General features: G+C 37.1%; 1 protein-coding gene across 1 annotated transcript; it reads right to left on the bottom strand.

Annotated features, from left to right (window-relative positions):
• Positions 1-10,174: 10,174 nt before the first annotated feature.
• Positions 10,175-12,257, bottom strand: LOC133336241 (uncharacterized). The gene is made up of 2 exons (XM_061544523.1): positions 12,249-12,257; positions 10,175-11,494 (listed from the first exon to the last, which is right to left on the bottom strand). The coding sequence occupies exons 1-2, from the start codon at positions 12,255-12,257 to the stop codon at positions 10,175-10,177; spliced, it is 1,329 nt and encodes a 442-aa protein (XP_061400507.1).
• Positions 12,258-13,508: the final 1,251 nt, after the last annotated feature.

The raw sequence follows: 13,508 nt of genomic DNA on the forward strand, positions 1-13,508 counted from the left end.
CCAAACAATTTTAAGTATTTTGGGGGTTTCCATCGCATTTTTTACCGATTTGGCTGTTTTTAGGACTTTTAGTCCATATTGGGTAACAAATCTCGCCCAAAATTTTGATATTGGTCCATTTTTTCCATTACTCCCAATTATCGGTATTTTGGAGTTCTTGAGCTCGTTTCGTATATGGTGACAAATCTCCCTCCCAAATCTCCATCCCAAAATATGCATAGGTTCACTTTCTACTTCTATCTGTCTATCCGTCTATCTGTCATGTCAATTGTAAACAAAGTGCAGATCGCATTTATGATCCGAGTCACTTGTTATGCCCAAGGACGAACCCTATTGCAATTGGAGAAAATAGGTTCAGATTTAGATATAGCCCGATATTTTCTAAACGATCCAAAGAAGAGTATCATATAGTCAACCCCGTCCGACTTTTGAACTCTTCTTACTAGTTACATATGTTTTTATACCCTTCACCACACTGTGGAACAGAGTATTATGTCTTTGTGCTAATGTTTGTAACAAGTAAAAGGAAACGAGATAGACATATGTTCCTTTTGAGAATCACTTTTTAAGTCGATTTATGCATGTCCGTCCGTCTGTCTTACTACTTACTTAGCTGGCTTGTTACAGAACGGTTGTTCCATAAGCCGAGCTTAAAAAAAGATTTCCAAGCGCGTCGGTTTTGTCCACCAGTTTGGAAGACCACGTTCCAGGATGTTGTTTTCTACTTGGTCTTTCCATCTAATTCGTGGCCTTCTCCTTCTACGGGAACCATCAGTAAGCTCATTTTTATATGCCTTTTGAGCTGGGGCATTTTCATTCATCCGCACAACATGGCCTAGCCACCGTAGTCGCTGCAGCTCAATACGACTGACTATGTCGATGTCCGCGTATAAATTGTAAAGCTCGTGGTTCATTCGACGCCGATATTCACCGTCGACGCAGATCGGCCCGTAGATCTTTCGGAGAATTTTTCTCTCAAACAACCCAAGAGCTGCCTCATCTGCTTGCGCAAGTACCCATGCTTCTGATCCATATAATAGCACGGGTAGTATCAGCGACTTGTAAAGTGTGAGTTTAGTGTGGCGGGTGTTAGCCTAGTTTCTAAACTGCTTACTTAGACCATAGTAGCATCTGTTGGCCATCACAATCCTTCTCCGAATTTCAAAACTGATGTCATTCGTTTTTTTTTTATGGAGGTACCAAGGTATATAAAGTCTTTAACTACCTCGGAGCTGTAGTTCTCAAGTTCCACAGTTGGTCCGAGTCTACTGGACGTCTTGCGCGTTGATACCATCAGATCCGTCTGTCTGTCCATGTTAAATTGTAAACAAAGGACAGGTCACATTTATGATCCGATTTGGATGAAATTTGGCACAGGTCACTTATTTGGCTCAAGGACGAACCCTATTGAAATTGGGAAAACCCGGTTCAGATTTTGATATAGCTCCCATATATAGTTTCGTCCGATTTTTGGTAAATGGTGCACCAAAGTCCCTGAAAATCTTTCGATTTGAACGAAATTTGGCATAGCGTACTGAATTAAGTCTAGAATGATGTGTGATAAGTTTCATGAAAATCGGTTCAGATTTATATACAGCTCCTATATATAGCTCCGCCCGATTTTTGGTAAATGGTGCACAAAGTCCCTGAAAATCTTTTGATGTGCTCGAATTTTGGCATAGCGTACTAAATTAAGTCTAGAAAGACGTGTGCTAAGTTTTGTGAGAATCGGTTCAGATTTAGATATAGTTCCCATACATATTTTCGTCCGATTTAATGTAAATGGTGTACCTAAGTCCCTATATATCTTTCGATTTGCACGAAATTTGACACGGCGTACCGAATTGAGTCTAGAATGATGTGTGTTAAGTTTTCCGAAAATCGGTCCGGATTTAGATATAGCTCCCATATATATATTTTCGTCCGATTTTAGGTAAATGGTGCACTAAAGTCCCTATATATCTTTCGATTTGCACGAAACTTTGCACAGCGTAATGCATTAGGTATAGAATGATGTGCGCTAAGTTTCCAGAAAATCGGTTCAGATTTAGATATAGCTCCCATCAGCAAAGTACACAGGATTTCATTTCGGGAGGCCCGGTAGTACAAAATGAAAAAAATCGCTGTTGCAAACATAAATTTACTGTGAACAAAATACGACCGCCCCCCCCCCCTGCGTACGTCCCTGGCTCCCATATACTCTCTTCTTCCGATTTTATACAAATGGTTTAATAAAGACCCAACTTTTGTCCGATTGCCTTACAATTTTGTACAATGAACTGTAGTTAAATCGGTTCTGATTTCGATATAGCTTCTACATATATATTTTCGTCCAATTTTACACAAATTTGACACAATTTGGATATTAATGGTTCACCAAGGTGGGTTCAATTGGTACAAAATTTTGCACTACCTACTGAAGTTACTATTACATAACGTGTGGCAAGTTGATTTAGATATAGCTCCTATATATAGTTTCGTATATTTTAGTATATTTTACTGGTCCTTCAAAAATTCGAAGTCTGTTAGGATTCATCTGTTGAATATACCCAAAGTGGTAAAGGATATCATATAGTCGGTCCCGTCCGACTTTACTACTTTCCTTACTGGTTTTTGTAATATTTCCATTCCAATTCGTAGATATTTCGTGCATGAAACTTTTCAAATTTTAAGGCAGTATTATTAAAAGGTTATTAGTTACAGTAAATGTTCTTATAAAAATAATAAAAAAATATAAAGCTTTTAAAATATTGATAGAAAAAAAATGAAAAAACTATAGAAAGTACCTTTGGGGTAGATTCGGCGTTTTATTGAGGGGGTACTTTCGGCCATATACAGAATGTTCTATTATTTCATTAAAATGTTTGTCGGTTTATCTTTAAAAACAATCATTTAATATCGTTCGAAATTACATAGGGGAGAGGGGGGCACCTTTGAACACTTTTTGCTTTCAAGCCTTATAACATTTTTTATTTTATAATTTTTGGTTTCTTATAAATTTTAACTAATAGGTGAAATATATTTTATTACTGTTTTAATGGAGAACTCAAAGTGTTCAAAACTGCCCCCCCAGGGGGGCACCTTTGAACAGGGGTTGGCATTTTTGAACCACATGGTTTTTTACAGTGTTTATGTTCAAATATGTATGTATTTTATTCATACATATCAGAAATGCATTAATTCATTAAAAAATATATAAAAATATTCAAAATTTAAAAAATTTACATCAAAAGTTATTAAAACATAAAATGACTTAAAAACAAAAATTAATATGGTGAAAAATACAGTTAATTTCGTAATCATATTAGCCCATTTGAAATTTTGAGAAATCGAAGCCAAATGTTAAAAACTCCTTTTTTTACTCGAGTTTAATGGGCATGTTCAAAGGTGCCCAACCCATGGCATTTTACGGAAATTTAAAATAACTTTTTTTGTAATAAATATTTATATGAAAGAAATTACATTAGTTATGTTTGAAATGATTGTTGGAATGCAAAAAATTTGTTTGACGAAAGAAAACTATCACAGAATTCTTCCTGCGCCCTTAAAACTAAATGAATAAAAGTTTACAATTACACTGAGAAAACATGGTCACCCATGCACAATTTTTCGACAACTGAAAAAGCAAGCCAAAGTGGTTTACGCATATAGAGAACAGGATTGCCATATACAAAAATGTGGTTGCGGGTCGGAAAAATATTAAACCAAGATTTTATGAGCGCTGTTCAAAGCTGCCCCCCTCTCCCCTATATAAGACCAAACGTGTTTCTATTGAAGAAAATGCGTTGATAGTGTGTGTGTGTGACCTTGAGACGTCAACGTCCGCCGCTAGAAAATATAACCTTAATAGTCAAATATTGTGGTCGCATATTAGAACAAAATAGAGCCATTAGATGATCTGAATTCCAACCAGACTGTTATCAATAATAATTACCAGGCTATGCCTATGAGTGTTGAATATTTAAGCATACTATTTTATCATACCGTTTTTGGTACTAGTTTTTATAATTAAGTATCAGATGACAATAACTATAGCTATAAAAATTTTATATATCTCTTGAATAATTACCGAGATATAGAGATCTAAACAAAAAGTCTCCCTTACTTCCGTCATTTGCTTCTGTTCATTATTGAATACTGTTGCTTTTTAGTATTTTAATACAGTAATTTTACACTTTGTGTAGGGTATAACAATGTACAGTTCTTCTCATAACAATGGATTTTTTCTTACTCTCGTTTAAATATACATTTTTTTAAAACCACTTAAAATCCAATATTTTATTGACTATCATTAAAAAACGAGAAAAAAACCAGTAAGGAAAGTTAAAGTCGGACGGGGCCACTATATGATACCCTACACCACTTTGGGTATATTCAACAGATGAATCTTAACAGACGTCGCATTTTTGAAGGACCAGTAAAATGAAATTGGACCCATAAACATGTCTTTCTGCAACCGATACTAAATTTTTCATTCGGTCAGATATAGAGTTGATTCTTCTCAATGGGTCAAAATTATGAAAATCACTTTAAAGAATATAACAATGGGATACCCCTTGATTATTTGGATACATATCTGATCGGACGAAAATATGTATAAACGCTATATCGAAATTTAAGCCGATTTCATCGAAAATTGTCACAGAATATCGGCCTTATTTTGAGTTCTTGGAGCATCATTTAGATCAAATCGGGAGAAAATATGTATGGTAGCTCTATCCAAATTTGAAGCGATTAAATAAAACTTTCCACATGTTAGGTTATATAAACTATATAACTTTGGGTCTTTGGTGCACATTTTTCTTAAAATCTGACGAAACTATATATAGGAACTATATCTAAATATGAACCAATATTAATAAAACTTGCCACACGTTATCTCGTAATAACTTCAATAAGTTGTGCAAAATTTTGTGCCAATCGGACCCACCTGGGGAATTCGGTGCAGCATTTATATCTAACTTATAGGTTATACTAAGTTAATTACGAAAGATATATGTGGACTTCATTCAGTACGATATGCCAAATTTCGTGCAAATCGAAATATATATAGGGACTTTGATGCACTATTTATCTAAAATCGCACGAAACTATCTATAGGAGCTATATCTAAATCTTAGCCGATTTTCAGGAAACTTAACACACAACATTCTAGACCCAATGCATTATGCTGTGCCAAATTTCGTGGAAATCGAAAGACATTTAGAAATTTAGGTACACCATTTTTCTTAAATCGCACGAATATATAAATGGGAGCTATATCTAAATCTTAAACGATTTTCAGGAAACTTAACACACAACATTCTAGACTTTATTCAGTACGCTATGCCAAATTTCGTGCAAATCGAAAGATATTTAGGGCCTTTGTTCCACCATTTACCTTAAATCGGACGAAAATATATATGGGAGCTATATCTAAATCGGAACCGATTTTCACGAAACTTAACACACAAATTCTAGACTTTATTCAGTACGCTATGCCAAATTTCGTGCAAATCGAAAGATATTTAGCATAAATCGACGTAAAAAGAGATTCTATGCATGTTCTCAAAAGGTACCATGTGCCTATCTCGTTTCCTTTTGCCTGTTACAAACATATGCACAAAGACTTAATACCCTGTACCACAGTGTGGTGAAGGGTACAAAAATCAAAACCCAAAATCTAAAGACATAATCCAAATAATGAATAACAATAATATCTTGTTAGTCGCATGCATAATTAATACAAAACATTTAAATTTATTATCTCGAAAAAATCTGGTTTTTGAACTTTGACAGTGTGTAAAGGGATGCCGGTGTTCGAGACTGCTGAGGTTTACCTTCCTCTAACGTCATAAATGTTTGCTAAATAATATTTAAATAAATAAAATCGTATTTATTATTTTAAACAAAAACTAACAAACAAACATGTCCATGTGATAATAAAACCATAGGTGAACCCGACTGCCTTTGGGTACATTTTTAACGTACACATTTTGTGACCCTAATTAGTTAGCATCATCATCATCATAGTAATCATAAAATTAACAGTGTTGTGCATCGAGCATTAAATGTGAACTTTGCCATAAAGGCCATTAAGCTATTTAGCATGACATTTTTATGGGGCCGAGTTTATTCGGATTAGATATATTATTAAAATATTTTGTAGTAGAATATATTTAGTTGGTGATAGTCACAACATTATTAATTAGATTATTGTCAGCGTATTGGCGATGTGGATATTAATATACTTTAAATTAAAAGTGAAAATGTTATGTTAATTTTCACACAAATTCTGTAAATAACAGCTGGCTACTTCCAGTTATGATGTAATAACGGCCATAAATCATGCGTAAAGTTCCGAAATAACCTCAAATAAACTATTATATGAGTCGTTTATTTTGAAAGTGGTTTAAGTCCATTTTAGGTTCTCATATAAATCTAGATTTAAAGTTTACAATCCATATGACATATACCTATTGTTAACATGCCATTGACTACTGTATTTATTATTAGTTAATTTCATGTTAAAATGTGTAAAACAATATGACGTCATTTAACAAACCTAAACAAAGAGATATATCTATGTAAAACATTTGTAAAGACTTACAAGCGCTTTACACTGATGTGTCTTCTGGTTTGTTAAGCTTACGTAGATACCGGTTTAAACTCAAAATGCGCTAGACGTTGAAATTATTAATTATAGTTTCTTAATTAAGTTTAGGGAGTTGTTAGACTCCAACCGGGTGCGTCCCCAGGTGGCGGATAGGGGGGGGTGGATGATCATACTAATTCATTACAACCAGCGCAGGCTGTAAGTAATAGAATAGTTTGATCACCCACCTCCAGGGCTTCTGTCCCCGCGGACCAAAACTAACTATGGGGGTGTTCCCCTAAAACAAAAAACAAAGATGGAAAAAGAAGAAGAAAGAATAAACGTTACGGTGCAGAGCCTAAATAACTCAGTACCGGCGGGTGTCGTTGATCTGCCCACGAGTCACGCCCCGTCGTCATCCAGTGATCGTGAGCAACAATCTCCTACAGATGTGGGTGTCTCGGCATCTGTAGTCGAAGGTATAGCTACAAGCACTCAGCCTTCGGGCAACACCAACTGGAAGTTAAGGAACCACAGGGGAAGAGCAATCTCGACCCAGCCTTCAGAGACAGTAGGGGACTCAACTTCGAACTCTGAGTCTGATCATGATAATCAAACAAACATAACTGTCTTGGAGAGCCGGAAGATAGATGAGGCTGACAAGATGATAGAGATGATAGGTGAGTAAAAACATCGCCAAACTCACAACTAACAGTTGTCTGGGGCCAGATTGAACCGGATAAACAAAAAGAGCGAGACACAGGCAGAAACTCAAAAGGATAAGCCTGAACTTCCCTCCACTTCTGCGTAAGCGGCGAAGAGGATAAGGTCTACGGATGAGCAGGCGACTGTCAAATCCGCCAAAAAGAAATGATAATAAGAGAAAGCTGAGCCAAACCAACGTCAAAGGAGACTGTCACGAGAATCCACTGACGAGGGCAGACGAGGCTGGCTCTGATATCAGGAAGACGAGTGCTGAGTCGGAATCTTCAGCAAAGACCGGGAATCCCAAAAGGACCAACCGGAAGTTGTGAAAGAGGACGATGACAGCAACAGATGGTAAGGAGCAGCCGTCTTTTGCCAAGATTGCCAGGAAGCGCTATCGAGACGAGCTCTGCTATGCAGTGATCGACGGAAATAGCGCGTCCGGTAAGCTAAGGAAGGAGACCCATAAAGAAGTATTAAAGATAATTAAGTACCTACTGGAAGGAGGGGACTCTATAGAAATGAATAGCTGCGAGTTCAAAGGTGATCGACAGAAATGCTGGAATTTGGAAGTCCATAAAGATGTATTAAAGAAGCAATACCAAGATAATGGAGTACCTACTGGAAGGAGGGGACCTATAGAAATGAAAGCAAGCTCAAAGGGGACTATCTAATGCTGGAATTTGGAAGTCCAAAAAGCATAGAAGCCCTGAGAAAGGTAGTGGCAAGCATTGGACCAATAGATGGAACAATGAAGCTCAAGCTGGTGAGGAAAAAAGCTCAAGGTCTTCAGCCTACAAAACAAGACGCTGCACGTGAAGAAATGGGAAGTCTTCCACAGGGAGGAAAAGGAGGAAGGGGCTCTCCTTGTGTTAGGCTTAGACAAGTCTTCAATGGCAAGTCTGGCTAAGACCAAAGGCAAGGCGTCAATGCCGTTTTCTTCAAAATCGGTAAGGCAAGGATTGGAGACGATGAAGCCAAAGAAAACAGCTAGGGGATAATTCCCAGCAACATAGAGGAGGGAGCCGATGTGAATATCACAGACTCCCAAGAAAACCGGTCACTGGAGGTCAGCTGATTGACGTCATCCAGATCAACCTCCATCGGAGCGAGACGGCAACCCTGGCCCTGATGGAGAAAATTGTAAAAGGTAAAATACACATCGGACTGATCCAGGAACCTTGGACAATTAAAAACAAGGTTTCTGGATTAAGCCATATAAATTACCATCTCTTCTATGCAAATACGGGGTCTCGTCCGAGAACCTGTATAATATGTCATAAAAATGTATGCTTTCTCTTCTCCCCAGAGTTGTCAACATCGGACGCCACTGTACTGAAACAGGGGAGTGGTAACATTTACCTGGCTTCAGTGTACCTCCCGTTCGACTCGCCGATACCACCACCAACGGCGGTGCTGCAGCGACTGGTGAAGAAAGCACAGGAAACAGGTAACGAAGTACTAATTGGTAGTGATGCTAACTCACATCATATTGCGTGGGGCAGTACAAATACTAACAATAGGGGCCCGGCCCTTTTAGATTATTTGAATACTAACGATCTGATAACACTTAACATAGGCAATAAACATACCTTTGTTAACAGAATTAGAGAGGAGGTATTATATATAACATTATGTTCAGCTAACTTAATGGACGAGGTACAGGAGTGGAGGGTCTCAGAAGAGTACTCCTTTTCTGACCACAAATATATTATGTTCGAAATCCTACGGCCACCGCCGAAACCAATACACTTCCGTAAAAAGTCCAAAACTAACTGGATAAAGTTCGGGAGACTAGTCAAGGAGAGTTTAGGGCAACCAAACTATGAATGCCTAGACACGAATGTCATAGACAGAAAGTCTATCGAAGAAAGTTGTCCCCTTCGAGAAAGGAGATCTTCATTTGAAAACCCCTGGATGACAGGGGAGATTCGGAACAAAGGAAAAGAGGTCCGAAGGCTTTACAACAGAGCACGCCATAGTATTCTGAGCACGCCGTAGTATTCTGGGACAACTTCCACGATAAACAGAAAAAATGCAATAAATTAACAAGAATCTGTCACCGCTCCTGTGGGTAACCACCATAAACGGACTCTTAAGGAACTTAACCGACGAAGGATTTGAACCAATCTGTTATGCAGACGTCGTTATAATACTTTTTAGGGGAAATAATCCAAACTTACTATGCAGGAAAGCCGAAACGGTGCTAAAAATCGCATACGATTGGGCAAAACCGAGGGGCTGAAACGTAAATCCGGACAAAATGGAACACCAAAGAACCTATATTTTGCATAGATTTTAGAATGTCATGTTTATGGGTGGATTTGAAATTGGTACATATATCTATGTATATCACTTATTTAATTTACATCGATTGCATATCGATTATGCTCTAAAGATATTATCATCTGTTCTATCGACATGACATTGCACGTATGAGCATCTCCAGTATGTGGTGATGGATATCATATAGTCTGCCCCGTCCGACATTACTGGTTTAGTTGTTTAACCACCAAAGAACCTAGCCAATTTCGGCTAATACCCTGTTTACGGGTTAGACTTAAATTGAAATCTATCTGCAATGGTTTTTTTCTTCTTTTAAAAACCCGGAATGATATAACCAACCTCTTCGGTGGGAAACTGTGGCTAAATCCTTCAAAATACCGAACATTAGAGGGAACATTTACATGGGGGAAAGACTTGAAAATCTATTGAAAAAAAAAAAAAAAATTTGTAAAGCCAAACACATTTTTTATTTTTTTCCATTTTTTAACACTTTTTATTATAAAATTAACGACTTAAACTAAATGTATGATTTGTTAAGCGAACGCTTAGGCACGACGCACGGTCTTGTAACGATAACCATCAATTTCGGGTTTCAAAAATTGCTCGGGTTCAAAAGGGTTCAACAATGGGTTCATAAATGTCCTTGGGTTCAGCAATACGCTCACCAAAGGGTTCAACAACGGGTAAATAAAAGTTCTTGGGTTCAGCAATACGCTCACCAAAGGGTCCAAAAATGTCCTTGGGTTGTTCAACAATGGGTTTAACAATGCGCTTACCAAAGGTATCAGGTCCAACATTTTTCTTGGGTTCAACAATGGGTTTAACTATGCGCTTGGGTTCAACAATGGGTTTAACTATGCGCTTGGGTTCAACAATGGGTTTAACAATGCGCTTACCAAAGGGATCAAAAATGGGTCCATCATTTTTTTTGGGTTCAACAACGGGTAAATAAAAGTTCTTGGGTTTAACAATACGCTCACCAAAGGGTCCAAAAATGTCCTTGGGTTGTTCAACAATGGGTTTAACTATGCGCTTGGGTTCAACAATGGGTTTAACTATGCGCTTGGGTTCAACAATGGGTTTAACAATACGTTCACCAAAGGGTCCAAAAATGTCCTTGGGTTGTTCAACAATGGGTTTAACAATGCGCTTGGGTTCAACAATGGGTTTAACTATGCGCTTGGGTTCAACAATGGGTTTAACAATACGCTCACCAAAGGGTCCAAAAATGTCCTTGGGTTGTTCAACAATGGGTTTAACTATGCGCTTGGGTTCAACAATGGGTTTAACAATACGCTCACCAAAGGGTCCAAAAATGTCCTTGGGTTGTTCAACAATGGGTTTAACAATGCGCTTGGGTTCAACAATGGGTTTAACTATGCGCTTGGGTTCAACAATGGGTTTAACAATACGCTCACCAAAGGGTCCAAAAATGTCCTTGGGTTGTTCAACAATGGGTTTAACTATGCGCTTGGGTTCAACAATGGGTTTAACTATGCGCTTGGGTTCAACAATGGGTTTAACAATACGCTCACCAAAGGGTCCAAAAATGTCCTTGGGTTGTTCAACAATGGGTTTAACAATGCGCTTACCAAAGGTATCAAAAATGGGTCCAACATTTTTCTTGGGTTCAACAATGGGTTTAACTATGCGCTTGGGTTCAACAATGGGTTTAACTATGCGCTTGGGTTCAGCAATGGGTTCAACAATACGCTCACCAAAGGGTCCAAAAATGTCCTTGGGTTTAGCAATACGCTCACCAAAGGGTTCAACAATAAGCTCACCAAAGGGTTCAACAATGGGTTTAACAACTTTAGGTTTTGACACATATGTGATACCGGGGCCATCTGGGCGTTTATATGTGTAGCCCAATTCGGAAACATCAGCATAGGCGCAAGCCACAAAAGCCAAAGCGGCAATTAGGAATTTCTGTAGCGGGAAATAAAAATAGTTTCAGTTAAATAAAAAAAATCCCAATCTATATTCCAATATTTAGCCTCTCTTACCATTTTGTTACGATGATTTCAAGTCAAACAGCAGACTGTGCTCTTCCCTAACAAACGATGAACTTTTATAGGTAAATTTTTGTAACCTAGAATTACTTTCATTTACATTGGAATTGTGTGTTCTATTTTGTTCTATTTGATTGACATCATCATCTTCGTCTTATGTTCTACATTTATGTTGTATTGTATTGTATTATTATTTTTTTGTTTTTTTTTTTTGCCATAAATATTTAAGCCTACAATAAACTCAATGGACCAGAACGTTTATCAAAATCCAATCCAAACCAATATTGATTTACACCTTATTATTTTTTATGGATATTCGAAAAAATGGAGCGAAAAACAGCCAAACAAAGTTTTTTCTTCACACTTCAGACTATTATTTAAATCATTCGTTGATTTATTCCGGTTAATCTTAAAAAATATTTTATTTGATTTTTTTTTTAAATATTTAAATTAAAATTATTGTTTATTTTTGAGTGTATTTTAAAAAATGTCTTATAGAAGTATCTACTATGGTTCCGCCTATTGTGTAAATTACTATGTTTATGCCCAGTCGAGAATTTCGTGTATTTTATTGCTTTGTTAAAATCTGTAATTTTAGTTTATGGTTTTTTAAGGTTAGCCACAATCTACCAAATAAGCCGAACATTAACATGGGAATCCAAGTTATTTACATGTTCCATGTTACAATGTATTATTCAAAATAACATTATATTTATACCCTTCACCACACTGTGGTACAGGGAGGGTATTATGCCTTTGTGCATATGTTAGTAACAGGCAACAGGAAACGAGATAGACACATGGTTCCTTTTGAGAATATGCATAGAATTCATTTCAGAGTTGTATGTCCGTCTGTCTATCCGTGCGTCCGTCTGTCCATGTATTCTTGTGAACAAATTACAGATCGCATGTATGATCCGATTTAGATGAAATTTGGCACAGCCCATTTATTTCGCTCAAGGACAAACCCTATTGAAATTGGAGAGAATCGGTTCAGATTTACATATAGTTCCCATATATATTTTCGTTCGATTTTACCTACATGGTGCACCAAACACCCAATATTTGTCCGATTGAAACAAAATTTTGTACAGCGCACTAAATTAGGTCCGTATTGATGTATACGAAGTTTTTGTGGAAATCGGTTCAGATAGAGATATAGCTCCCATATATATTTTCGTTCATTTTTATGTAAATGATGCACCAAACTCCCAAGGAGTGTCCGATTGTTACAAAATTTTGCACAACGTATTGGAATAAGTCCATATTGATGTATACGAAGTTTTGTGGAAATCAGTTTATATTCACATATAGCTCCCATATATAGATTCGTCCGATTTTATGTAAATGGTGCACCAAACTCCCGTAGATTGTCCGATCGATACCAAATTTTTCACAGCGTATTAGAGTAAGTCCATATTGATGTGTACGAAGTTTTGTGGAAATCGGTTCAGATTTAGATATAGCTCCCATATATATTTTCGACCGATTTTATGTAAATGGTGCACCAAACTCCCACACATTGTCCGATCGATACCAAATTTTGCACAGCGTACTGAATTATGTCCAGTTTGTTGTCCGTGGTGCACCAAAATCCCAAGGATTCAAACAAAAGTTAGCTTAGCGTACTTAAATGGGTCCATATTGATGTATGCGAAGTATTGGGGAAATCGGTTGAGATTTAGATATAGCTCCCATATATAGTTTGGTCCGATTTTATCTAAATGGTGCACCAAACTCCATATACTTTTCCGATAATAACGAAATTTTGCACTGCGTACTTAATTAAGTCTATGTACGGAGTTATGTCCATATTGATGAATACGATGTTTTGTGGAAATCGGTTCCCATAAATATTTTCGAAACTTATCACACATCATTCAAGGCTCAATTCAGTATGCAAATTTCGTGCAAATCGAAGGGTATATAGG

The sequence above is a fragment of the Musca vetustissima genome, unplaced genomic scaffold, assembly GCF_032173495.1.
Source record: "Musca vetustissima isolate MV318-11 ecotype Yass unplaced genomic scaffold, APGP_CSIRO_Mvet_v1 utg83397, whole genome shotgun sequence".
Taxonomy (NCBI): domain Eukaryota; kingdom Metazoa; phylum Arthropoda; class Insecta; order Diptera; family Muscidae; genus Musca; species Musca vetustissima.